Source organism: Xyrauchen texanus, chromosome 10 (genome assembly GCF_025860055.1).
Source record: "Xyrauchen texanus isolate HMW12.3.18 chromosome 10, RBS_HiC_50CHRs, whole genome shotgun sequence".
Taxonomy (NCBI): domain Eukaryota; kingdom Metazoa; phylum Chordata; class Actinopteri; order Cypriniformes; family Catostomidae; genus Xyrauchen; species Xyrauchen texanus.
This window is the reverse complement of record NC_068285.1, coordinates 2025543-2053042: the sequence shown is the minus strand read 5'-3', so window position 1 is coordinate 2053042 and position 27500 is coordinate 2025543. Positions and strand designations below refer to the sequence as shown.

The 27500-nt window shown below is 38.3% G+C and overlaps 2 protein-coding genes across 12 annotated transcripts in view; both read right to left on the bottom strand.

The window, feature by feature from the left end:
* The window catches only part of LOC127650628 (NACHT, LRR and PYD domains-containing protein 3-like), an 857046-nt gene that overhangs the window by 216319 nt on the left and 613227 nt on the right, over positions 1-27500 (bottom strand). For 9 of the 10 annotated variants that reach the window (XM_052136180.1, XM_052136182.1, XM_052136175.1 and 6 more), the window contains 4 exons: positions 12670-12840; positions 12305-12475; positions 11952-12122; positions 2472-2645 (listed from right to left, as the gene is read on the bottom strand). In XM_052136180.1, coding sequence (XP_051992140.1) covers positions 2472-2645; positions 11952-12122; positions 12305-12475; positions 12670-12840 — 687 coding nt within the window. Of the gene's footprint in view, positions 1-2471; positions 2646-11951; positions 12123-12304; positions 12476-12669; positions 12841-13034; positions 13209-22787; positions 24553-27500 lie in introns of those variants that run through there. The other variant, XM_052136184.1, reaches the window with a different exon arrangement.
* LOC127650638 (protein NLRC3-like) overlaps positions 1-27500 on the bottom strand; it is a 228532-nt gene that overhangs the window by 129936 nt on the left and 71096 nt on the right. The window lies entirely within an intron of this gene.

The following is a 27500-nucleotide window of genomic DNA, read 5'->3' as shown; positions in this document are numbered from 1 at the left end:
TAAATCATATAAAATGAAAATAAGCTCATCGTAACATTTCATATAAACACAATCCGTTTGCATCTAAATATATTATCCTCCACAGATTTCATGGGACGATGCAACAAACTTTCCAAACAGAATAACTGAGAACCATTAATGGTGCCAAACCCAAAATGTCCAAAATACTCTCACACTGCAGATTTCAGCAGTGAAATAAATGTACTATAAGATACTGTCCAAAGCATTAACCAACAGATTCAAACTTTACATATCTAAATTAATTCACGCTGACAGTCATATTGTATTCCTAAACGCACAATATTTGATCATTTGTTTTGAATACATGATCTGATAGACGAGTAATATACTGAATTCTTGATTTGTCATTTTAAAACATTTATAGATAAAAATATATTTAAAAATACTGTATATACTAAGCATATAAACAAATGGGTTTTGTCTACTGTACTGTATTTGTTTTACTTCCTCTTTTATACATAGTTATAAAAAGAGTCAATCATTAATACGGTCTGTCTGTACACTGTGTGTGTGTGTGTGTGTGTGTGTGTGTGTGTGTGTGTGTGTGTGTTTGGTGGTTTTATTAGGTTATACACTAGTAGTTATGAGTAGTAGTTCAAAAGAAAGGTCTATGATGATTCAATGTCTGAACTTTATTAATACCAGCTTTCTCAACACGAGGTAACACGTAACTCCCCAGTTCAACGCCTAGCGCATCTTTCCCAATAGTTAAGCACCACAGCTCCCCCATAGGGTTACTTACTCATTACATGACACATAGCTATATAAATAAATTGTCATAAATCATCAATACCGTTTATCTGTACACTGTGTGTGTGTGTGTGTGTGTGTGTGTGTGTGTGTGTTTGGTGGTTTTATTAGGTTATACACTAGTAGTTATGAAGGTATTATGCTATAAATGTGGTTTATGAGGACATCTCTAGTGTCCTTGTAATTCAAACGTACATAATACATAATTTTTTTTAAATGTAAATATCCCAAATGTTTCTGTGAGGGTTAGGTTTAGGGGATAGAATATATATATATAATAAAAATCATTGTGCCTATGGAGAGTCCACATAATGATAGGAGTAACAATGTTTGTGACTGTGTGTGTTTACAGGTTTAATATATGTACGTCTCTGATGTCTGTTTTAGATCTTTTCATCTGGAAAGCAACATCTACTAAACATCTTAAATATCAGATTTATGTCTCAAAGACATCTGCTGAATGTCTTATTGACATTCAAGACAACATTTGTCATATTATAGACATATTGCAGATGAGCAAACAATGTAAAATAGATGTCGTTAAGATGTAAACACACATCAAATAGACGTCTGGTTGATGTACGTGTGCTATCAGGGATAGTTTGTACAGTATAAACATCATTATGTCTATGGAGAGTCCTCATTATGATAGGAGTACCAACATATATGTGTGTGTGTGTGTGTGTGTGTGTGTGTGTGTGTGTGTGTGTGTGTGTGTGGTGACAAACACATTGTCACCTAATGTAAAGAAATATGGCTGGACTGGAATAATTGCATTTCCTTGATGTGTTGACTGCATACAGGTGAGCTGTTGTCCGTTATCATGATGTTTTGTGACAATTTTGCTGTTTGAGATACTTGTGATTAACAACAGAATGACCACCTAATGTAAACAGACATGGCTGCGAGGATCAGTGATCCCAATTTTGTGTTGACTGTTTGTATACGAGTTGTAAACTGGATGTGGTGGTGTAGTGGTCTAAAGCACATAACTGGTAATCAGAAGGTCGCTGGTCCGATCACCACAGACACCACCATTGTGTCTTTGAGAAAGGCACTTAACTCCAGTTTGCTCCGGGGTAATGGTCCCTGTAATAAGGACTCTGTAAGTCAGCTTTGGATAAAAGCATCTGTCAAATGCATAAATGTAAATGTAAACTTTTATAGTAGTAATTTTGTGACCATTTGGACATCTATGTCTTAAAATAATCATACCATGTGCTTGAAAAGACTGTATGAGTATCAGTTTGTGTGAATATGAATTACAGGCACTTGGGCAGTGCAGTTTAGTGTTGGCATGAAAACCGATTTGAATCTGACATTACTGACTGCAGCAGAAACACAAATGTGTGACGCTACTCTAAGGGTGCCAGTCATAAACCATCACAATTATGCACCAGTAAGTGTGAAAGGGTTAAGTGACAGATGCTTAAAGATTGTTCTTTTGAATTGTTTTCCTAAAATGAGTAAAAATAATATTCTATATAAAATATAATGATTACAAAAAGACCTCATTCTAATGAAACATTAAAAATATATGTCTTCTGTGCGTATTTGTTAAGGATTTTAATTTTTTAAAAGGAATAAATACAGGTGCTGTTTCAGTGAATTTACTGACCATTCAATAAATTCAAGACCAATTAGGGCCCGGGTTTAAGGGGTTAATATGGGTATAAACAGGGTTTTACAGCTCAACATACTTAAGTTTGTCCAGTGTGCAGTTTGGATCGTTGAGTCTTTCAGAGAGCAGCTTGACTCCTGATTCTCCTGGGTGATTGTAGCTCAGATCCAGCTCTTTCAGGCGTGAGAGATTTGATCTCAGAGCTGATGCCACAGAACAACAGCCTTTCTCTGTCACCATACAGCCAGATAATCTACAAACACACATACATAACAGTCAGATAATCTAAAAACGTGCATATAACCAGTCAAATAATCTACAAACGCACATCAACAGTCAGATAACCTACAAACAAACATCAGCATTTACCAGCAGCCATATTAACCTGTAGCTCAAGACTGGTTTCCACTGAAGCTAAGCAAGGTTGAGCCTGGTCAGTACCTGGATGAGAGACCTCCTGGGGAAGACTAAGTTTGCGACTGGAAGAGATATTAGGGAGGCCAGCAGGGGGTGCTCACCCTATAGTCTGTGTGGGTCTTAATGCCCCAGTATAGTGAAGGGGACATTATACTGTAAAAAGCCCCTGTCCTTTGGATGAGATGTTAAAATCAGGTCCTGACTCTCTGTGGTTATTAAAAACATCCTAGAGCACTTCTTATAAAGAGTAGGGTTATAACCCTAGTGTCCTGGCTAAATTCCCCCCATTGGCCTTCTCAATCATGGCCTCCTAATAATCCCTAGCCACTAATTGGCTCTATAACTCTCTCCTCTCCACCAATAGCTGGTGTGGGGTGAGCATACTGGTGTGCTCTATCTGCCGTTGCATCATCCATGTGGATGCTGCACACTAGTGGTGGTTGAGGAGAGTCCCCTGTTCACTGTGTAAAGCGCTTTGATTATAGTGTCAGGAAAGTGCTATATAAATTAATGTTCATTCAACAGTCAGATAATCTAAAAACACACACATCAACAGTAAGAAAATCCACAAACACACACATAAAAATTCAGATAAACTACATTTACATTTAGTCATTAAGCGGTCCCTTTTATCCAAAGTGACTTACAAATGAGGAACATAAACACTTTGTCATATAAAAGTAAACTGTACCTGCAGGATCACACTGCCAAGTTCTAAGTGTTGCTATAATAGTACAGAAACTAGCACAGAAGAAAGAGACAGATAAGGATTTTTTTTTAAAGATTTCTTAAATAGTAAGTACAATTATTTAGGACAGGTTAAGTGCTCACAGAAAAGATATGTTTTCAGCTTTTTCTTGAATGTTGAAATGGTTTCAGCAGAACGGCAGGTGGTTGAAAGCTCATTCCACCACCGGGGGACAGAGAAAGCAAATTAATGTGAAGTGCCTCGTTGTGATGGGACCACCAGCTGTAAGAGGGTGCTGTGCCACTGGCTCTCCTGAAAGCCAAACTCAAAGCTTTGAATTTGGTGCATAGCCAGTGGAGTAAGACCAAAAAAAACTGGTTGAAAAACGGATGTGTCACCGCATTCAGGACCATCTGCGGTGGCTTGATAGCACTAGCTGGAAGGCCGGCCAACAGAGCACTGCAGAAGTCCAATCTTGAAATAACCAGAGCTTGGACCAGGGACTGTGCAGCATATTCAGACAGGAAAGGTCTGATTTTTCTGATGTAATAAAGCACAAACCTTCAAGACCAGGCAGTTGATGAGATGCGAGTACTAAAATGTAGCTGTTCATCAATTACTACTCTCAGGTTTCAGCTGTCCTGACAGGTCTCACAATACTGGAGCACAGATGAACAGTAACAGATGGGCTTGCTAGGATCACAAGTTCCATCAACGAGTTTGGTCTTGGCCAGGTTGAGATGAAGGTGGTGTTCCTTCATTCAGGCAGAGATCTCCAAAAGGCAGGCAGAGATATGTTACACCCTCCCCAGCCTAGGGATGGAAAGGTGCAACAAGGAGAGATTTTATAATTCTCCTGCCTTGGCAATTAACACAAATAAGCAACACATTTCAACCCGGACTCCCTTGTTAGGTAGAAACAGGAGAAAAATGGTTAAATAGAAAAAAAATATTACCCACCTCCCTATGGCTTCCCTAAAATGATAAACAAAGCAAGTAAATGAAAAATGTAACAGTACAAAACAAAAAATTAGAGTATATGCAATGGTCATAAAGTGTACTCTGTTTAGTGTTGTGAGCAAAGTATTAAGAATGTACACAATCTGGGGCAGGAGAAAGGAACACCTCTCAGAGACAACCTAAAAACAGTCTGCCTCTCATTGTCTCTCTCTTTATGTGTTGGTTCCAACCAGAATTTATCCTCTTGTCAGCCAATCCTAACAGGGAACTGATTGGTAGTCATCATATCTGACACCTGGTGGCATTTTAACCAAAAAAAACACAGGGAGACAACATAAAGAGATACGTCTGAGGATGTGACAGATATGAGTTGAGACAGTTGGATCATCAGGTTGGAACGACATATCATCTGCAATAATCAGTCTGTTGAGTTCATTACTTGGCCAGTTGGAGTCACCAATTCACACACACCAGTATAAGAGTGCGAGTGCACAGTCAAGAGTGTCCAGACGATGTGCACATATTTACGGCAAGATTATATAATTTTTTAATAATAATTCAAAGCCAATTTTGTGTGTACGTAACATATATATATATATATATATATATATATATATATATATATATATCAGGCCGCTGGTACCTGTGAAGTACACTGAGACTGAACTCATATGGTGCATCTCAATCAGCTTTAGATCATTAGTCAGCACACTGGTCAGGGAGTCGTCCATTTTTAGGATTGTCCCAATCACAAAATTGTTCCAGTGCACTAAAACAGTCACTCCCCAAAAATCCCAGAATACACCATAAAAACCAGTGAGCATCACATATCTCTGTGTTCACATCGTGTCACATCTTCAAGAAATTAGAATATGAATGTGTGGCAGGGTGGAGGGTGGGGCTGGGTCGTGATCCTACACACCCGGTCCCATATTAGGCTAATTATGCCTCCATGAGGTTTAAAGGCCGACTGCAGAGTATCGTGCGGAAGAGAGAGATCGTTAGCGGACATGTCCGTCATGTGTGTGTGTTTGTGTCTTCTTTTAAGTTTATCATTAAACTATCATTTATATTATCAAGCCAGTTCTTGCCTCCTCCTTGCCCATCCTTTAACAGCTTTACACTGGTGCTGAAGCCCGGGAAGGAGGAGTGATACGCCGTAGTAGAGTTCTCGCCACTACCGTCCACCCCAACGGAGCAGCCGCGGCCATCTTCCTGGGGACGAGGAGCCCAGCCGCCTTAAGGAAGACGATGGCTGGCGACCGCGAGGGGAGAAGGGGCTCCTAGCCGACCGCCTGGAGCGGTCAGGGCTGCTGCCAGGGGCGCAGGAGTCGCCTACCGGCCGCTGAAATGCAGCGGGGTTTAAGACCGCCGACCGCGAGCGGGGAGGGGCTCACTGGCGACCGCCTGGAGCGAGAACCGCTGCCAGGGGCGGGGGAGACCCTTCTGTTCCCCGAGAACGCGGCGGGGTGTTCCGTCCGCCAGGGGCTGGAGGACTGCCTCTGATCCGCCCGGAGAGGCGCGGCTGTCGTCCGATAGAGGGTGGAGGAGTGGCCGAGGAATGAGCTGCGGCGTATCGGAGAACTGGCGAGTAAGAGTTTATTTTTTTCATCTCTCTCTCTCCTCTCTCTCTCTCTCTCACTGTCGCTCTGTGTTGGCCTTTTCCCTCTTTAAAATTTTACAGTTGTTTGGGGGGGTACTACACGGTTACAGGAAGTACCCCCCATTTTAATTATTTCTGTTTCCCTCCCCTTGTCTCCTCCCTCGTCCAGGTAGATGGGCATGACCTGCCGGCAGACAAACTTTAAAAAAAAAAAGTAGCTAAAAGTTTAAAAATACTCATAATTCCATGCAAATATCAACCATAACATGGACATAAAAATCAAGTATTTACCAAAGGAACAAAACTATTTGAAAATATTAATTTAGGTTTATATTTTACTTTACTGAAGATCATAATGATTGTTTTGGTACACCAGAACTAAAAGAACATTTTCAAACAACATTATTTCATGCTTTCAAAAGAGGGATCAAAATAATCTTCATTTTCACTTTGTTGACAAGAATAATTTTCCTGAATTCAATTGAATGTCTGAGAAATATATACACGTGAAAAAAAAACTGTTTCAAAAACACAAATCACTAATTATTAATCAAATGCATGAAGACGTGGTGTCGTTATTGAAGGTTAAACAATTATATTTATTATTAGTGGTATTGTGACCAACATTAATCTGATTTAAATTGAGTGACTGATGATGAGATATTGATGTTTTTGATTGACACAGAGAGCACTCATGTTAAAGAGAGTAAAACTAAAAGCATTCATGATTGTTCATACAGTATCACTCAACACAACGTCTGATTGTCACAACTCGTGTATCATGTATTTGCATGTTTATTTGTTTTTAACCCTGTTAACAGCCTCTATATCCTCTTCTGTGCAACGAGTCAGAATAACTACCGTAATTACTCTAGAAAATGGGAAAATTAAAAAATACATTTGTAAAAACAAACCAGCATATTCATCTCAATTACATCATGTCTGAAAGTTTAAATTCGTGAATGCTTAGAATTGCCAACAACTCATCCTCCATAGACTATTCTGTCATGCTTTACGGGCTGAGAAAGTGCTCATTCATTAGAGGAGCAGTGTATGTGTGATTGCCTGCATGCTGCAAAAAAGATCAGCCCTAAATCTAAGCACGATCGGCCAATCGCCAATCACAGATTTAAGACGAATATCGGCCGATTTTGATTGGCAGACGATCAATCGGGACATCTCTAGTTTCAACAGTGGAATGATCCAAAAACACATTAAATGACTGTATAACCCATTGAAGAGTCTGAACATCTATCTCTCACAGCCTCACTGTAATTCCCATAAAAATCAAAGATGTGAATAAGTCTATAGAGGAACAATGTATAAATGCAATACTCTCATTGCATCACTTTTCATTTGACACCTGCAGAAATCCAGCCACAATGAAAGTTTTTTATTTTTTATGAATTTAATATATGTCAGCTCATGATAACATCAAAACACCTTATTAAACAAGAAATAATTATTAATGTTTGTTGTAAAGTAGCTAGTATTCATTTTTTGTTTTAAAAACGTTTTATCTAATTAATACATTTTTGACCGTTGCATCAAAAACAGACATATTTGAATTAAATTCGAAATGAAGACCACAATGAACGGCAACAAAACATTCAACACATATTTATTGCTTATGCAGATGTTACGGTTGTTGTCGCTTTAAGAAAATTGGGGAAAATGTCTACCGCTCAATTAATAAAGGATCTATTGCAGTTTGGCATAGAAGTCTCTGAAGAGCAGAAGAATAAATGTGAGGATGTTAATATGTTAATTGTCACATGTTGAGATGCTTTAAAAAATAAATCGAGTCGTCGAGGCTTTTCTTGAGGATTCTTCTCGGTGTGACAACGGCCTTTATCAATAGACTATAAACTTTCATACCTTAGCCTCTCATACCATATTTTTTTTAATAAAATCTGTGGCAAACACTATATATGTGCAGGGTTAGCCATTGTAATTCGTGGTTATCTCAGTTTTTATATTTTGAGTCCAAAAATGTCCTGCCGTTGGGATTGCGACATTTTGTTAGGCCGCACGAGACTTCCCCAACGCAACGCTCCGCCTCAGATTATACACGGCCATCAAACGCAAAATCAAGTGATTATTAATTAAAGTAAAATGGACATAAAGCGCTACGAATATTTATTGCATTGTTACAAACACACTTGATGATATAAAAAAGAATCAAAATTGATATAAAAAATACTTTTCGATTTTAAATGTCCTCTTCATCATCCAAAATAAATGCAAATACTTATTTTTTAAATTATAGTTAGGTTTTTATTCACATTATCCACTAATAAAAATAACAGTGATGCCAAAGCTGTGTCCTGTTAAATCACTGATGGCCATTTGGACTTCTGTTTAGAATTATGCCACTGCAATTATTAAATTCAGCTGTTTGTTACTTCTGTGTTCATGTATGTTTCATGTTTTATTATTTGAATCTTTATTTTATTGCAGAATTTATTTGTTAGCTCTGTAAAGTGTTCCCCACAGGTTACTATTTTTGTGTGTGTACTTTACCTCACAGGCAGTGGTGCAGTGTTTCAGCCTCAAAAACACTGGTTTAGTGCATGGCTTCTAATTGATGGGTAATTCAATTGTACATTTCATTATCTCTTTTATATTATAGACAATGATGTGGATGGAGAGACTGTTGCAATTGGTCTGACGGAGTCTATGGTTTCATTCCTGTTTGAGGGATCATTTAAGAAGCAGCAAAATTCCACAGATTTGTCCAACAAATGAAGGAAGCGGAGACGTTAACGCTTGAACCTGTGCCTGCAGAATGCCTTTTGCAGTCTTCGGCTGGAGCAAGGTTGTTGCTATTTAATGTTTCATTTGTTTCAGGGAACTATTCTTAAAGTTAATCTTAAAGAAGCTGGGGTTTTCCTTTGCTTCCCCATATTCATTTACTGTAATTATACTTGTGCTTAATTCATTTCTTGCATCTATAACATTAAGTATTAGAGATGTTTTGAAATTTCTGCCTTTTCCTTTGCCAACAATATAAACAGAAAACACTACTTCAACAGATCAGATAACAGACTATTTGACATGGTGAAAAAGCAGGTGCACAGTTTCAGCCCAGTGTGGCCAGAGTTTTTAGTACATATCTATTATTTATGTTTACTGTGCAACCATTTATTAAGGGTCAGTTCACCCACAAATACAATTCTGTCAATACTCGTCCCGTGTCATTCCAAATCTCCATCTCCAGAACACAAATTAAGATATTTGTAATGAAATCTAAAAGCTTTCTGTCCCTCCATTGACAGCTTACACAACTAGCATTTTCAAGAAAGGTGGTAAAGACATGATTAAAGTAATCCATGTGTCTCTACTGGTTTAACCTCAATTTATGAACATAATCTACTACATTTACAAAATATTAATCTCCAGCGTGCGTTCATGAGAGCACCACAACGCATACATGTTGTATTGATGCAAGAGCAGACGTTGTGTAAACACGTGTTCAAGATTCATATTTTGTAAATAAAGTGGTAAACTATGTTGTAAATACAACACACACTAAGCACTCGTGTGGCTTCATAAATTGAGGTTAAACCACTGATTTGGATTTCCTGCCTGACATATTGTAAATACCACAAGCACCCGCCATGAACAATCTGTCCCTCACGGACTGCGTGACTTCACCACAAGTAATTTTTTTTCGGTAACTAACCAGCTAATAACATTTTTAGTCGACTAACGATTTGTTGAATATTATGGGGCAGCCCTAGTCTTTACTACCTTTCTGGGCCTTGAAAGTGGTAGTTGTGAAGCTGTCAATGGAGGGATCAGAAAGCTGTCAGACTTCATTAAAAATATCTTCATTTGTGGTCTGAAGATGAACACAAAGTATTACAGGTTTGGAACAACATGAGGGTGAGTAAATAATGACAGAATGTAATTTTTTGGCACATATTTACAGTAAGACTTGTTTGGAAAAATTCTGAAGTTAGTGTTGATTGTATTCATTTGTCAAAATTGCAAAGGACTTGAATTGAAACCGTTAAACTGATGCCATCGTTACTGTGGAATGGAATGTAATTTCTGATATGCGCTGTCGATCACAGCAGACTGGGCCATCTGACCCATTAGAGCAGAGTAGGCTCTCAGAAAAGAGGGTTTAGAGAGACCGAATCATTTATGAGAAGAGAGATAATACTGCAATGAAAATTACAGTGTTTTTTGAACTTGGATGCATGTAAACCTAACCTCCAAAACCAATTTAGCAATCTGTAAAATAGCATAATAGGGGCACTTTAAAATTATTATTATTATTATGGTTCTTCTTCTGAGACTCTAATTTTCCAAGAGAAACTCCTCCTAGAGCCTTCAACCTACAACCACCAAACACAGCAAAGATCTTTAGGCTGTAATTCCCTGTAGCAGACTAATCTGTTGTTTCAGTTCATGTTAAAGTGCTCACCTGTTTCACTCTCCCTCTCTCTCCTCAACAGTTTCCTGTAACTTTGAGCTGTCTTGTCTAGTGACAAAAACGCAAATATCAATCAAACTATTATCATTTCTGCAAATATGCGCATATCCAATAAACCAACTTTACACAACTTGAGCAGATCAAGCATCCTGATGAAGACTCATATATCTTCATCTGAAGCGCGTATTCTAACAGTCCTCAACACTTCTCTGAAACTTTTCTTATGATCAAAGGCAAATATCAATAAAACTTCTATTATATACTGTCTGCAAATATGTGCATATCTCATTTAAACAGATGTCATTCACGAACATCAAGAAAATCCAGTGTTTTATTCCCATTGATCACTCATATAATATCTTCCTCTGAAGCGCGTATTCCATCAGCCAGAATCAAAAACTTCAGGATCAGGATCAAAAGTTCCTCTCATTCACAAATCATGAAGTAGGCGATACAGGCTGTTTAAACTGTCAGGAGATGGATCTGCATGAGCATGTGAGTGCAACTTCAAGGCTGCATCCGAAACCAGGAAAATAACCTCCGGAGGCTGTATACTTAATGTATACTTAATGTATAATGTATACTTAATGGGGGCAGTGGTGGCTCAGTGGTTGAGGCTCAGGGTCACTGACCAGAAGATGCCACTGTTGGGCCCTTGAGCAAGGCACTTAACTCCAGGTTGCTCCGGGGATTGTCCCTGTAATAAGTGCACTGTAAGTCGCTTTGCATAAAAGCGTCTGCCAAATGCATAAATGTATACTTGAGTACGATAAAAATAAGTTGCTTTTCAAACTATTTGGAGATCAGTTTCCTAAAGCGTTCAATTCATTCAAAACAGTGGTCAGTTAAGCCATGAACTGATTAGGTAGCAAGTCAGCTGCCTACATTTTCAGATGCAGTCCAAGATAAAAGCGCTTCACGTGTGCTTTAAGTAAATTTCTTATTCACTATACACTGTTTGTAAAATTGGATTGATTCTGTATTTTTGAGTAAATGCGATTGCTATACGTGGACATGCCATTCATGGTTGCTGGATTACTGTATGTACTGTTATTTCCCTCTTCCTAATATATTAACAGTTTCTTCACTTTCATCAACAAATTACTAAAATTACTCAAATGTGATGACTAAACAGAAATCTGAAGAAACTGATATCTACCATTTAAAATTCAATATTATCTTTTTGTTTTGTGTGAAATTGAATAAATATTGTGCTAAATAAGAGTTTATTCTTATTATTTTTATCAATTTTATGTTTGTTACTATAATAAATTGTGTGATATGTCGGCCTTGTATCGGTCTATTGGCCACCCTGCTCTCTGGATATCGATATCGGCCATTAAAAACCCCATATCGGTCAACCACTGGTACACAGTAACCACAGCTATGAACTGAAATATATTAATATTGTATATTCTAATATACTAATGAATCCGCAAACACAAACCTCAGTATTTCCAGTGTACAGTGAGGACTCTTCAGTGCATCAGAGAGCAGCTTCACTCCTGAATCCTGCAAGTCATTGTTACTCAGGTCCAGCTCTCTCAGGGATTTTGATGATTGTAGAACTGAAGACAAACTTTTACAGCACTCACCAGTGAATCTACAATCTGCAAATCTGAAACAATGATAAAAAGCAGTTTTATAAAACAAATGGTAATAACAGAGTGAATGCTCTACAGTTTGATATGAAGGGTTGTGACAGTCACTGAGCCATTTATTGTTTCATTGTCACAGCTATGTACCACAATATATTCATATTGTATATTCCAATGTACTAATGAATCTGCAAACACAAACCTCAGTATTTCCAGTGTACAGTGAGGACTCTTCAGTGCATCAGAGAGCAGCTTCACTCCTGAATCCTGCAGGTCATTGTTACTCAGGTCCAGCTCTCTAAGGGATTTTGATGATTGTAGAACTGAAGACAAACTTTCACAGCACTGACCAGTGAATCTACAAGCTGCAAATCTAAAACAAATAAAGAAAGAATGATAAAAAGTAGTTTTATAAAACAAAGAGTAATAACAGAGTGAATGCTCTACAGTTTGATTTGAAGGGTTGTGACAGTCACTGAGCCATTTATTGTTTCATACTCACAGCTATGAACCACAATATATTCATATTGTATATTCCAATGTACTAATAAATCTGCAAACACAAACCTCAGTATTTCCAGTGTACATTGAGGACTCTTCAGTGCATCAGAGAGCAGCTTCACTCCTGAATCCTGCAGGTCATTGTTACTCAGGTCCAGCTCTCTCAGGGATTTTGATGATTGTAGAACTGAAGACAAACTTTCACAGCACTGACCAGTGAATCTACAATCTGCAAATCTAAAACAAACAAAGAAACAATGATAAAAAGCAGATTTATAAAACAAATAGTAATAACAGAGTGAATGCGCTACAGTTTGATATGAAGGGTTGTGACAGTCACTGAGCCATTTATTGTTTCATTGTAACAGCTATGAACCACAATATATTCATATTGTATATTCCAATGTACTAATAAATCTTCAAACACAAACCTCAGTATTTCCAGTGTACAGTGAGGACTCTTCAGTGCATCAGAGAGCAGCTTCACTCCTGAATCCTGCAGGTCATTGTTACTCAGATCCAGCTCTCTCAGACTTGAGGAGTTTGAGCTGAGAACTGAGGCCAGTACTGAACAACTTTGCTCTGTCAGATTGCAGCCCATCAGACTGAGAGAAATGACAAGATAACACTGTGTTAATCTATAAGTTTTAGTGAAGGCTTCTCAGTACAGCTGTTGGGTACAAAGAAAAAATATATGGCCACTATGTTTGATTGCTCATAGTCGTTTGCAAATTTTTTTAAGCTCTTCTACTGTCAAGACAAGGTCTGGACTGCCCAACTTGTTTTGTTCTGGAGTTCTGTCTGTTTTGGTCCATGTGTGTATTTGTTTTGAGGACATATATTTGTTTGTGTTTGTGTCACCCATGTGCTCTCCTTACGCCGCCTCCTCTTCCACCTTGCCACAACTCCTCATCTGATCCTTGTTGTGTTGTTTGTCATCACCTGTTCCTCATGTGCTCTCCCTCTACATGCTGTGCCTTCTACCTTCTTGTGTCTGTTAGATCGTTTTGTGAGTTTGGTTAGTCAGTCATTCCTAGTCTGTTTCTCCAGTTGGTGTCTTGTCTATTTTCTTAGTTTCAAATTGGTTCTATTAATTTGGCGGTGAGTGTTTTTAGTTTGTATTTTTTATTAAAAACTTTTTTCATAAAAGCTCTTTCTTTAGCATCCCTGCACTTGTGTCCAGATTCCTGCAAAATATTCTGATTTCTAAGAATTTTTGTCCCAAAACAAACTTGAACTTCCCCAAAACAACTCTAATGTATGATGGAAGTGAAGTTAGGTCAATAAAGCAGTTTAGTAAAGATATATATTAACAGCATAATACTTGTAGCTACCTTAAACTGTTTATCACACAGTTATAGCCTGTGTTCATTGTTATGTTAACATTTTAATTTGTGCAAATCCTGATTAATCCTGTCTAACAATTCATTCTAATGAAATATAATTAAACATACATGATTTATACATAAGCCTCTGAAATTAATCTCTGAAAAAATATTTTCTCAGGTGCAAAAATCACAAAATAATTCCACAAAGTGACATCAGCCTTCAACACGCTCCAAGTAGTCAAGGGTTTAGGTTGTTCCAGTTAAACCCATTACATGTCTTCCGAAAGGTATTGGACACTCGCACAACATAAGCAGTGACATACATCCAAGTCCATGTGACAGAGTGAAGTATGCAAGGGGATACCATTTTTAAATGGATGGTAGGCCTGAGCAGCGCACTCCTGAGGCGGGAATTAGGAAAATGTGCCACATAGTGATGTAGCTATTTCACGGAAGCAATGGCTGGACTGCAAACCATGTATTTCAGGAGCAGTGTTTTCTGTGGGAGAGAGTAACTCCCTTTGGCGTGGAATTTGTGCTAACTTTGCAGACCTTTTACATGCACAAACAGCAATATTACGCACTAATGGAAAGGTAATGTCCCAATAAGTATAATAGGGCCTCTTTAAGCCTAATCCAGACACTAATTAGATAATTTACTGTTTTAACAATGTAAACAAAAAAATTATGTGGAATGATTTTGCGACTGGGACAGCTGTAAAAATGGCTGACTCCCTGACCAGTGCCCTGCTTAGTAAACTAGAGAGCTGATTGAGATGAACCCAATAACATTCATTAGGTGTGTTCAACTTCAACTGCAGCTTGCCTTACTGATCTGTGAGATTTACCAGTTGTAGTAGCGGGAGGAGTTGAAAATGGTGCCATCAAGCCAGACACATTCTGTTTCACGACGTGTGCTGAACCCACATTAGTCACAGAAGATCCCACAATGATTGCTTTGTTTATTGCAGATGAAGTGGAAATCAGAACTCAGGATTTAAATTTACATATAAAAACCGAAAACATTACTGATTTGAAAAGATTGAGTTCTTCTAAATACAGTGCCTGCTGTGTGTAAGAGAAAGTCCAATAAATGTCTAATTATTTTGATACTGTGGCAGCGGGGGCGTGGTCAAGCGCCCGTCCGGGAGAGGAAAGTGGTAAGGGCGCTTACACCTGAGCTAAATTATGCCTAACACCTGTCTCTAATTCCAGTGAGCACGAGGAGAGCGGCATAAAAGCAGACACAGAGCCTCCAGTCGAGAGAGAGAAGAAGAGGGCTCGTCCGCCCACGGGACCGCCGCCAAATGGTCCTCCGCCAGACGAACAGCTTCCTCCAGCGACGCCTGGCGGTGGCACTGGACCCACTCCGCCGTTTTCCTGGGCAGCCATTGGACGAATTGTTCCAGCACCACCTGATCGATCACTCCTCTACGTCGCGCTCCCCACGAGCAGCCACCTCCGACAGGCGTCCTGGAGCAGTTGAGCAAACGCAAACGGGCGATCAGACTTCTCTAACTTCATGCCCCGGAAGAGCTGGCGATTCTCTTCCGGGCTCCGACCGACCCGTTGCAGAATGGCTCTCTTCAGTTCTGAGTAATCCAGGAGGTTTGTCGCCGGCAGTTGTTGTGCCGCAAGTTGAGCTTCCCGGACAGGAGAGGAATTAGGCGGGCTGCCCACTGTTCGAGAGGCAAACCCCAAATTTCTGCCGTGCGCTCAAACAAATCGAGGAAGGCCTCAGGATCATCTGCTGCCCCCATCTTCTGTAACGTGTGCGGGGGTAGCGTAGTGCGGATGTCCGGGGTCGCGGTTGTGGCCGACGTGGTCTCCTGGCTGAGGAGGCTCCGGATGGCGTGCCGGTCCTCTGCCTGAGCCCGCATGATTTCGAAAAACCGGCGATCTTGGTCTTGCCGGAGCTCAAGCAGGGATTGCTGGTGGCTTTGATGTAACGTCGCGAGGGACTGGAGGACCTCCGCCAGCTGGGAGGACTCTATGGGGCAACCTTTCTCCATGCTTGGATAAACTTGGAATTTGTTCCCAGGTTTCAGCACCAGTGTAAAGACCCTCACGGGAAGGAGGACACAGAAAACGAGGTTGCGAATAAAGGTAAGGCTTTAATTGACGTTTTTCTTTTTAACAGGTTACAAATGTTTACACAATAGTTCACAAGCGCATTGGGTTGGCTTGCTGGGGTTCTCTCTCTCGACTGGAGGCTCTGTGTCGGCTTTTATGCCGCTCTCCTCGTGCTCACAGAAATTAGAGACAGGTGTTAGGCATAATTTAGCTCAGGTGTAAGCGCCCTTACCGCTTTCCTCTCCCGGACGGGCGCTTGACCACGCCCCCGCTGCCACAGATACCAATAAAGGAGTCCATATTTGTAGTAATTTTGAATTGTTTTTATGAATAAACATGATATTACTATGATAAACATATTATAATATGAGATAAATAATGTGCTGTTATAAAAACATTAATTAGTGAGAGTTTATTGGAACTGGAGTTGTCATAATAAACACCTTGGTAATGGCATACCATCATACTACTCTTATTTCTTTCTCAGACTGACATAGCTGAAGTAGTAAAAGTAATATGTGTCATTTGATATTCATACGCATCCCATGAAACACACGCTACCATTTTCATCTGTGATTCTGGCCAATCATGAATAAGTTGTGACATCATCAGAGCTCTTGCAGCCACTTTGGAGAAGCTGCATTGGCAGTGCCAGCCGGCTGCTCTTGAATCGCACACAAGGTTCTTTAATGGCATACATGAAAGGATTGTTTGGCGGACATTTAAACATCCGGAGTATGACTCCTAAACGCGAACAACTTGAACATTTACTTTGTAATTCCAATATTGACTTTCTAGGATTATCAGAAATTTGGTTAAATTGTTCATCTGCAGATTCAGTAGTAAATATGCCTGGATATAATGTTTTTAGGAAAGATCGGGAGCAGGGGAGGGGTGGAGAGGTTTTAATTTATATAAAAAGCACTTTAAAATGTAATCAAATTGAATGGCCAAGTGATGTTAGTCTTGAGTGTGTTGGTGTGGATATCACACTTTCTGCAGAAATGTCTTTTATTTTAATTTGTATATATCGTAAACCTTCAGCAAATATGGATTTTAATGACCAATTGAAACAACTTCTTAATCATTGTAACTTGAAAAAAGAAATAATTATCATGGGAGATTTTAATATAAATTGGAATGAAAGGAAGGACAGGAAAAATTTAAAACAGATTTTTGACTATTTTAATTTTACACAACTGATAGAACAGCCTACTAGAATAACCCCTCATTCTAAAACTAAAATAGATCTATTGTTTACAAATAAACCTGAAAGAATTTTAAAGCATTATAATTTGTTGACAGGGCTGTCTGACCATAATGTAATATTTTTTTCAAGAAAACTAACAAAGCAACGCTTTTTAAATTCATTTAAAAATACTGCCCATCGTGATATAGTCCCTAAAAATCAGCAACACAATCTTGAAATAGCTTTAAAAGACATTGATTGGAGTGAAGTCCTGCAAAGTGAAAATTTAGAGAGAGGCTCTGATTATTTTTTGGGAAAGGTTAAAGAGGTGTTTAAATTGTTTACTAAAAGGGGACGGTTAACAAAAATAAAAGAATATACATTACCCTGGGTTAACAATGAATGTAGGAAATTGATGAAGGAGAGAGATCAGCTCCTTAAAAAAATCACTGAATTCTGGTCTCCTAACTGATCGATATAAATACACCTCTATGAGGAATAAAGTAATTCAGACTTTACGAAAGGTTAAAGCAAGTTTTTTTATGAACATTATTGAGGGGTCAAATGGGGATGGGAAAAAAATTTGGCAAACCATTAATAATTTAGTTGGTAAACAAAAGAATATTGTAAAAACATTTGAACTTAAAATTAACACTATATTAGTAAAAGACTCTTTATCTATAGCCACAAATTTTAATTCACATTTTAGAAATTCAGTGGATGAATTAACCCAGCGTTTTACTGTAAAATACATTTCATATAGACCTATACAAATTGATCAACCGATATTTCAAATAGATGAAATAACTGAGTTAGAAGTAGAAAATATCATTGATGCATTAAAAAGCTCCAAAGCAAAGGATGCGTATGGGCTTGACACAACATTTTTAACAACAAATAAAGATTCTTTAGTATGCCCAATAACACATATGGTAAATCTGTCATTCAAACAAGCAGTTGTTCCATCTGCTTGGAAGATGGCTACAGTTGTCCCAATCTACAAATCTGGAGATAAATTAAATTTGAAAAATTATAGGCCAATTAGTATTCTTCCTATTATATCTAAGGTAGCAGAAAAATGGGTATCAAATCTTTTGACTAATCATCTAAATAAGGGTTTTAATTCTTTACATCCAATGCAATTTGGTTTTCGTAGAAATTACTCAACAGATTCAGCAAACTGTTTGTTTGTTGAGAGAGTGAAATGCTTATTATATAAGAATGCGTGTGTGGGTGCTGTCTTTTTAGATTTAAAGAATGCATTCGACACCGTTGACCATCAGGTGCTCTTATCTAAACTAACAAATTTTAATTTCTCAGAGGAAGCAATACTTTGGGTAAAATCTTATCTTTCAAATAGGAAACAATGTGTATGTATTGATGGTGTGAAATCTTCTTATATTGCTTGCTCCAAGGGGGTTCCACAAGGTTCTATTTTAGGACCAATTTTATTTTCACTTTACATCAATGATTTACCTGAAGTATGTAAAGATGTAAATATTCAGTTATATGCAGATGATGTAGTTATTTATATCCATGCAAAGAACTTTGAAAAAGCATCGATTACTTTGACCTCCGCTATGACTAATGTACAGGATTGGCTTATTAGGACAGGTTTAATATTGAACACAAAAAAATCTGTGTGTATGATGTTTTCAAAACGGTTAGTAGAGATGACGCATTCAAATGTATTTATGGGAGGAGAGGAAATAGAAGTTGTGAAAGAGTTTAAGTATCTTGGAGTTACTTTAGATTCTACTCTCACTTTTTAAAAGCCATGTAAAAAAGTTGTCTAATATTGTGAAATTTAATTTAAAGAATTTTAGGTATATTAGGTCCTTTTTGACAGTTGGTGCTGCAAGGTTGTATTTATATTCAATGATTTTTTCACATATGCAGTATTGCTTCAGTAGTTGGTCTTTTACGAGTAACTCAATTCTTAAGTCAATAGAAATACTGTATAAGAAGGCGATAAAAGTGTTTGATAAAAAAACCCTTTCATTTCACCACTGTAATATAAATAAGAAAATAATCTATTGAGTTTTGAAAATTTAAAATGTTTTAATTATGCGTGCTTTGTTTATAAGGTCTGGCATGGCCTTGCTCCACCTCCATTGAAGGAGTTTATTAAACAGAGGGGAGATTGTGGTATTGGTACCAGGTCTGTCAGTAGAGGGGACGGGGAAGCAAATAGACGAACATCCTTTGGCCAGAAAGTTTTATCAGTGATAGGGAGCAAATATTTTAATAGTTTGCCACAGTCAATACGACAATGTTCAACTTATCACACTTTTAAAGAACATCTTAAGAAGTGCCTTATGAAAAATCAAGTGTGTATACATTTTTCTTAGTAATTTTTGTGATGTGTTTTTATGTATTGTGTTTTTAGTTGAGTCTTGTGTAAAGTGAGTATTTGTTATTTTTGTGTATCTGCCTAGGGACTACGGACGTAAATTAGCAATACTGCTATAATCCGGCTTGTTTACATCTTGTATTCTGTACAAATGTTCATCAACATGCTTTGTCCCTATCAAATAAAAGAAACTCAACATCACGGTGACGTGGCACTGACGCCATCTTAAGTCACACAACATTTCTAACCGACATGCACTGCTTGAAGTCAAACTCTGATCGGATCTGATCACACAGCGCTGCATGAAGTTAAACATCTATTGATTACACTTAGATGAAAACATTACCTACAGATGATAACACAATATTTACCACCAAATCCTCTTTTCCTCTGTGTACAATCTTCTAATTTAACAATAATGTCACCTCAGTAAATCAGTCAACAAAGATAAACACTTGACATAAAGCCGTCTAAACTAATAATTCATTACCAATCTAAATAAATATTGATCACTATATTATTCATATCTTAATGCAATTTTATATATTATAGTATAACATCATTTAATATAGTTTTTATTAAAATCCATTAAAGGATTATCAAAACAGAAACAGAAAAACTGTGTAAAATAAACATTGCAGGAATAAAGGAAGCTACAATATGACAAATAAATGACTAAAGAATAAAACAATCAAACCCTTAAAATAATAGTAATAATTATTCAGTATTATAATAATAAACTTGACTGGGTCCCCCAATAATAATTCAGTATTGTATCATATTTAACTGGGCTTTTGCACATCATGTTCCTTAAAGAAATGTTTTAGTAAAAATATATTGTGGCAGGGCGGAGGGCGGGGCGGGGTCGTGATCATACACACCCGGTCCCGTATTAGGCTAATCAAGCCTCTGAGGGTTAAAGGTCGACTGCAGAGGATCATGCGGGAGAGAGAGATCGTTTACAGCAGGGTTTCCCGCAGAAAATGGGTTAGTTAAGGTGGTGGTGGGGGGATCCCTTTTCCTTAGGTCCGTGGTTCTCCAATTTTTTAGAGTTCCGTACCCCTCTTCCACTTAGACTGCAGTCACACCTTTTCCATTAAGGGACAATATTTGCTCCCTTTAATCAATTTTCCCATTTCATTTTTTACCTTTGTAATACCTTTTAAAAAATAAATAATGCCTTAAATAAAACAATGTTCAATAAATAGGCAATTTTAAAATCGTTTAATATTAATAAAAGTATTATATAAATATATATAAATAATATACTTTTATATAATAAAAAATATTATATAAAAGTATATTAAAATCGCCAGTAGGTGGCGGTAACTCATTGTCTTTATCTGTGAGTCATCGAGTCATTCATTGAATCTCACGATTCGTTCAAAGCCACAGATTTCATTGCAAAATAGAGCAATAAGCCTGACTATACTGTTTTAAATGTAGTAAATCACTTAATGTTACCCTTTTGTTTTGTTTTTTAACTGTTGTATAAAATCAATGTCACATTTGAAATCGTGTGGATATTCGGGAAACATTGCATCAACATTAAAAACACTGCTGATATCAGCCTGCATTTTGTTCGCACAAACAGCGCAAGCGGCTCGTGACAGAACACAGGCCGACTGAATGACACTTCAAATTAAGTTGACAATCTCAAATGAAGATTGCTGAACTCCAGCTCGTCTGTGTTTACAGATCATCCGCGCTTCTTGCGTTAGAGAGCGCGCGCGCATGATTGCCAGATACTATTGAAAAGACCGGGTAGAAAACATGTTCTTTTAACAGAAAAGCTCTGATTTGGGGTTTAAATTATTGAATTCTGGCATTAAACTGAAACGTTCCCACTTCAGACGACAAACTACGCTTGGCTACTATGTTGTTCTGCAATTCACTTGCCTAGTAACCATAGTAACGGTGCGCACGCTTTCGCGCTTTCTGCTATGACGTGGAATGCACTCAACGTTGCATGAATTAAATTAACAGTTAATTTTGTTATGGTATGAACTTAATCCTAGTAAAGGCAAAAATATATAATATCTTTGTAACGAAATCCAAGACTTTGTATACCAAATCCAAGGCTTTTAAGGCCTTAATTTGAGATTATTTTTCAATGCTTTTAAGATCCTGCGGGTACCCTGGTTAATGTGTCTTGTCCCTCACAATGACAGTAAATTAATTATTAGGCTACATTACATCAGGCACGTCACATAGTGGTCTATTTTCAGTTCAAAATGGCGAAAATAGACAAAAGTTTATTAATTTGCCTGATTATTTTTGTGATTCGTTTAACATTTATGACCTAAAAAAAAACTGTCAAATAGCAAATGTTTAGTTTAGCAACTTACATCTTATCTCGCACTTGACCGACCGTAAACTGAAGCGCGTCGAGTCGCTCCTTTACTGTCAAGTCGCTCTGCTAAAATTCGCGTTGTAAACATAAAACCCGCCTACTTTGATTTGATTGGTCATCTCAAATATTCTGACACTGACGAGCAGTGACAGACCAATGAGGCTCAGATGAACACACACACACACACACACACACACACACACGCTCGGCGCCGCTGCGGAAGAAAGCGCTGATAACAAGACTGAAGCAAACACGAAGGCTTATCACATATTTAAAGATGGAAAGGGAGAAAACAGGACAGAGTAACACGGCGAATATCGCTAATTTTTTTGACGACGTAGTTAAGGCGGCAGGCGTGTTGCTTAGGCGGCCGCCTTATTTTCAAAGTGCTGCGGGAAACCCTGGTTTATGGACATGTCCGTCATGTGTGTGTTTATGTTGTCTTTTAAGTTTATCATTAAACTATTATTTATATTGAAAAGCCGGTTCTCGCCTCCTCCTTTCCATTGATACCTTTACATATATGCAGGTAAATAATGATTTATTTATGAGGTGGATGTGTATTATTGTATGTGGAAGCATAAATAAAAATGATAAAGTATCAGTATAAAGTAAATAAAGTATCGTTTTGTATTTATTTAGTGGAAAACTGTAGAAAACATGCTTTTGTTATTTTAAACTAGATTATTAACTTTGCATTAAACATTTTGAATCTATTTGGCAACAATGTCTGTTTAAAGTGAAGGTAAAACTATTAAAAGTAACACATGAAACCAAACAAACATCAAAATAGTATAAGGGGTTGTTTTCAATCTAACAAAGTACATTAAAATCTAACCTCTGCTATTTAATTACAATAAAGTGAGATTAAAACATTAAATTACTCACTCTGCTTTTCTGGATGCTTTGATCACCGGCAGCAGCCTCAGAAGACATTCATGTGATGGATCATATTTCCTCAGATTAAACTGATCCAGCTTCTCTTCTGAGTTCAGCAACACAAACACCAGAGCTGACCACTGAGCAGGAGAGAGACGGACTCCAGAGAGACGATTGTTATCTCTTCTGTTCACGTATGTTTGTACTTCCTGCACTAGAGAATGATCATTGAGTTCATTCAGACAGTGGAACAGATTGATGGATTTCTCTGGAGAGGGATTCTCCCTGATCTTCATCTTAATGTACTCAACTATTTCCTGTTTGCTGTCAGAGCTGCTTCCTGTCTGTGTCAGTAGATCTTGTAAGATTGTCTGATTGGACTTCAGTGAGAGACCCAGAAGGAATCGAAGGAAAAGGTCCAGGTGTCCGTTCTCACTCTGTAAGGCCTTGTCCACTTCACTCTTCAGGAAATCACTCATAGATGACCTAAACTTACTGAAGAGACCTGATTTCTGTTGATAAAAGGAAAGAAAAGCATACAGAGCAGCGAGAAACTCCTGAATGCTCAGATGCACAAAGCTGAACACCTTCCCCAGGTGCAGTCCAAACTCCTCTCTGAAGATTTGGGTACAAACTCCCGAGTACACTGACGCTTCTCTGACATCAATGCCACACTCTCTCAGGTCCTCCTCATAGAAGATCAGGTTCCCTTTTTCCAGCTGTTGAAAAGCCAGTTTTCCCAGAGACAGAATCCTCTTTCTAGCCTGCTGAAGATCCACCTCACATTTCCCATCATACTTCTGGCTCTTCAGTTTGCTCTGAAAGATCAGGAAGTGTGTGAACATTTGAGTGAGAGTCTTGGGGATCTCTGCACTCTCTGCTTCATTCAACAGTCTCTGGAGAACAGTGGCTGAAATCCAACAGAAGACTGGTATGTGACACATGATGTACAGGCTTCTTGATGATTTCATGTGTGTGATGATTCTGTTGGCCAGATGCTCATCTTTTATTCTCTTCCTGAAATACTCGTCCTTCTGAGGGTCATTGAAGCCTCGTACATCTGTGAGCTGGTCAACACACTCAGGAGTAATCTGATTGGCTGCTGCTGGTCGAGAGGTGATCCAGAGCAGAGCAGAAGGAAGCAGATTCCCCTTGATGAGGTTGGTCAGCAGCACATCCACTGAGGCCGATTCTGTCACATCCCACAAAATATCATTGTTCTGGAAATCTAGAGGAAGTCGACACTCATCCAGACCATCAAAAATGAAAATGACTTTGTAGTCATCAAGGAATGTTTTCAATTCTCTCAGTTCTTTTGTATCTGTGAAAAACTGATGAAGAAGATCCATCAAACTGATATTTTTGTGCTTCATCAGATTGAGCTCTCTGAAAGGAAGTGGAAATATGAAGTGAACATCCTGATTTGCTTTTCCTTCAGTCCAGTCCACAATGAACTTCTGCACAGAGACAGTTTTTCCAATTCCAGCAACTCCTTTAGTCAGCACAGTTCTGATGGCTTTGTCTTGTCCAGGTAAGGCTTTAAAGATGTCATTGCATTTGATTGGTGTTTCCTGTGTCTCTGCTCTCCTGGATGCTGTCTCAATCTGTCTCACCTCATGTTCATTATTGATCTCTGCACTCCCTCCCTCTGTGATGTACAGCTCTGTGTAGATCTCATTCACAAGTGTTGAGCTGCTTTGATTTGACATTCCTTCAGTAATTCTCTGGAATTTCTCTTTTAGTTTTGTTTTGAGTTTTTGTTGATGCACAGAAATCAGTTCTGATGTAAAGAGGAAAAGAAATGGGAATTATAATTGATGTTGATGTTTAATGGACATTAGACATGAAGTTTATTTTCTTTCACTAATATTGAGTGAATCCAGACACTGTGTGTTTCCTCTGAAGGTGACGTGATGTAATAGTGACGTGAGTGCGAGCTCTTACTGGTTTGAAGTGTGTTAGCTGAGGTCTGTCTGCTTCATCTTCTTCAGGACGTGCAGTGTGATCTTCAGAAACCCCTCTCTGACTCTGCTCTGACCTTCATCATCCTCCTCCTCTCTCTCAGAGCATGCTGGGGAATCTGAGATCAGCAGTCTCTTGAAACTCTTCAGCTCTTTCTTCATCAGAGAGATGATTTTGTGCTCAAGTTCCTGAAATCAGTGAACATTCAAACAACAAACTTCATTCAGTAACAGAGAGGAACTGAAGGATCAGTGGACAAGAATCACCACTCATTTTATTTGTGCTTCAGTTGTCTTGAATTCGTGTGTGTGTGTGTGTGTGTGTGTGTGTGTGTGTGTGTGTGTGTGTTATTAAGATTATTGTGAAGCTGTATGAGACAGTGTGTATTTAAAAAAACAGCCTATACTAAACTCTCTCTCTCTCTCTCTCTCTCTCTCACACACACACACACACACACACACGCACACACACAGCAGTTGACTCTGATTCATCCTGTTTGTTTCTGTAGTTGATCAAAGACTCTCCTGAACTGAAGTGAAGTGGAGGATCCATTGACCCGTCACTCTTCATGGACACACAGCTGGGTTCAGGAGATTCTCCATGAATGACACTAAAACAGCAATTAAACAGAGTTTAGTTCATGTGTTTTTTAGTAATCTGAAACATAATTTCAACATCCAGTGCAATAAAACACATTTAATGATGTGTCTTATATATTATATGTCACATGAGAACTTGCAATGTCACTAACATCAACATAAGTTCTCACATAAACACTCGAGCCGCTGTGAACAAACATCTCTCGCAGCACTCATGAATGCACAACAGACGTCAAGATTTACAGTGAAAAATTACACATTTATACTTTTATTTTAAGTTTTAAAGTGAGTCACTCTCCACTGCCATTGTATTAACAAGACCACTCACCATATTCATTAAAACATCTGCTTTTGTGTCTTCTGCATGAGGGTGAGTGAATTATGACACAATTTTCATTTTTAATGAACTGAGAAATCCTGAAGCTGCAGTGAGGACGTGTGTTTTATTTGATCATTCAAAATTAGTTGGTATTTATTAATATTATAACCATCAATTAATGTTTCCCATGGACTACACTTCCCATAATTCCCTGCCCTCATCACTGCCAGCTGTCTCCTGTTGTCTTCACCTGTGTTTAATTTGTCATTAGTCCTTTGTGTATTTAAAGCCCTGTTTGTTTGCTCACCGGTTGTCAGTTGTTGAATGTATTCATGTCTTGTTCTAAGCCCTGTTCTTGGTTTTTCTTTATACTCTGAGTTACCGTGTTCATCTTTTGTGTTCATTAAAAGCTGCACTTAGATCCTCATTCTCGTCTGCCTCATTACACGGTCACTGCGTGACACACTGAAGAAACACAGAGACGCGGTGCAGCAGTCAAGGATGTTCGTCCAGCACGTGTTCATTGGAACAACCCAGCAGCTTCTAACATGAACCGCTCTGAGAGCGCTGACAACGGCGTGTTCACGTGTGTACCCAGAACATCATGTCACTTCAAGCGCTTTTGATGAGCTTTCCTACCGGTGTGGGGCCCTCTCGACGTCCGGGGGCCCATGCAATTGCAACTGATTACAAGATCATTAGAAGTTTTTAAGGATCTTATATTTTTTACAGAGACCAGAATTCCTTTAAACATAAACAGCCTCTTTATTGTGTCGTATTCAATGTAGTACGAGACAATTTCTTCAGTTTTTAAGTGTTACTGAAATACTGTCAAACAAAAGTGAAAAGTGTCAACACATATCCCTACAACATATTCTTCATCAGACACAGATTACTGTAGCACAGGTGGAAACATACTGTAACATATAGTCAACATGTCCTTTTTTAGTAACATTGTGATCTCCAGCAGACTGTATGTCCTGTGATAAACCTGAGGAACAATCTCTTGTCATGTCTGATCATCTCTGTCATGTTCACATGATATTACTGTACAGTATAAAGATGAGCTCTTGTGAAGAGATGCCAATGAAACTGTTACAGTAAAGCAATCAGCTGAAGAAGGACTCATTATTTTTATTATAATTGCATATTTCCTTTTAGATTTATATTTTTTACACTGGATTCTTTCTAATGGTCCCTCAGACTGTGGTGTACACGTTCATACTGTCAGTCAACATGAGAGTCCTCACCTCACATCAGCACAAGGGGCTCCTGAACTGAATCTAAGTGGAGCATCCATTGACCGGTCACTCTTCATGGACACACAGCTGGATTCAGGAGATTCTCCATGAATGACACTAAAACACAACAGCAATTAAACACTGTTTTAAAAACTACAAACTCTCACAAACACTCTTTTCCTCTCATCAGTTTCTCAGTTTTACTCTTCCCAATATTTCTCTGTTCTTCAAGGGGGTAACATGTTCTTTTCCAGTGTTTGGTCATGTTTAATGCACAGTCCTAGTTCAACATTCAGCAATTTCACTTCTGCTTATTTGATGAAGATATATTTGAGCACATGACATTACACAGCAGATCTGATCTGAATGTCACTAAAGCTGGAAAGACTTTTGTTCTGTTCTCTGTAGTTTATTTCTGTGTCACTAGGTGGTGCATCTGGTTTTACTCAGTTGATGCTGATATCTGCTGATGACAGCTGTCTTAAATCTGTCAATCATCTTTTCAATCATTTATAGAAGTTTGTCTGTAAGTATCAAAGTGTTTATGAGATGTTTATCTTCATCTTATGTTTGATATTGATGACAGTATTTAAGGTTCAGT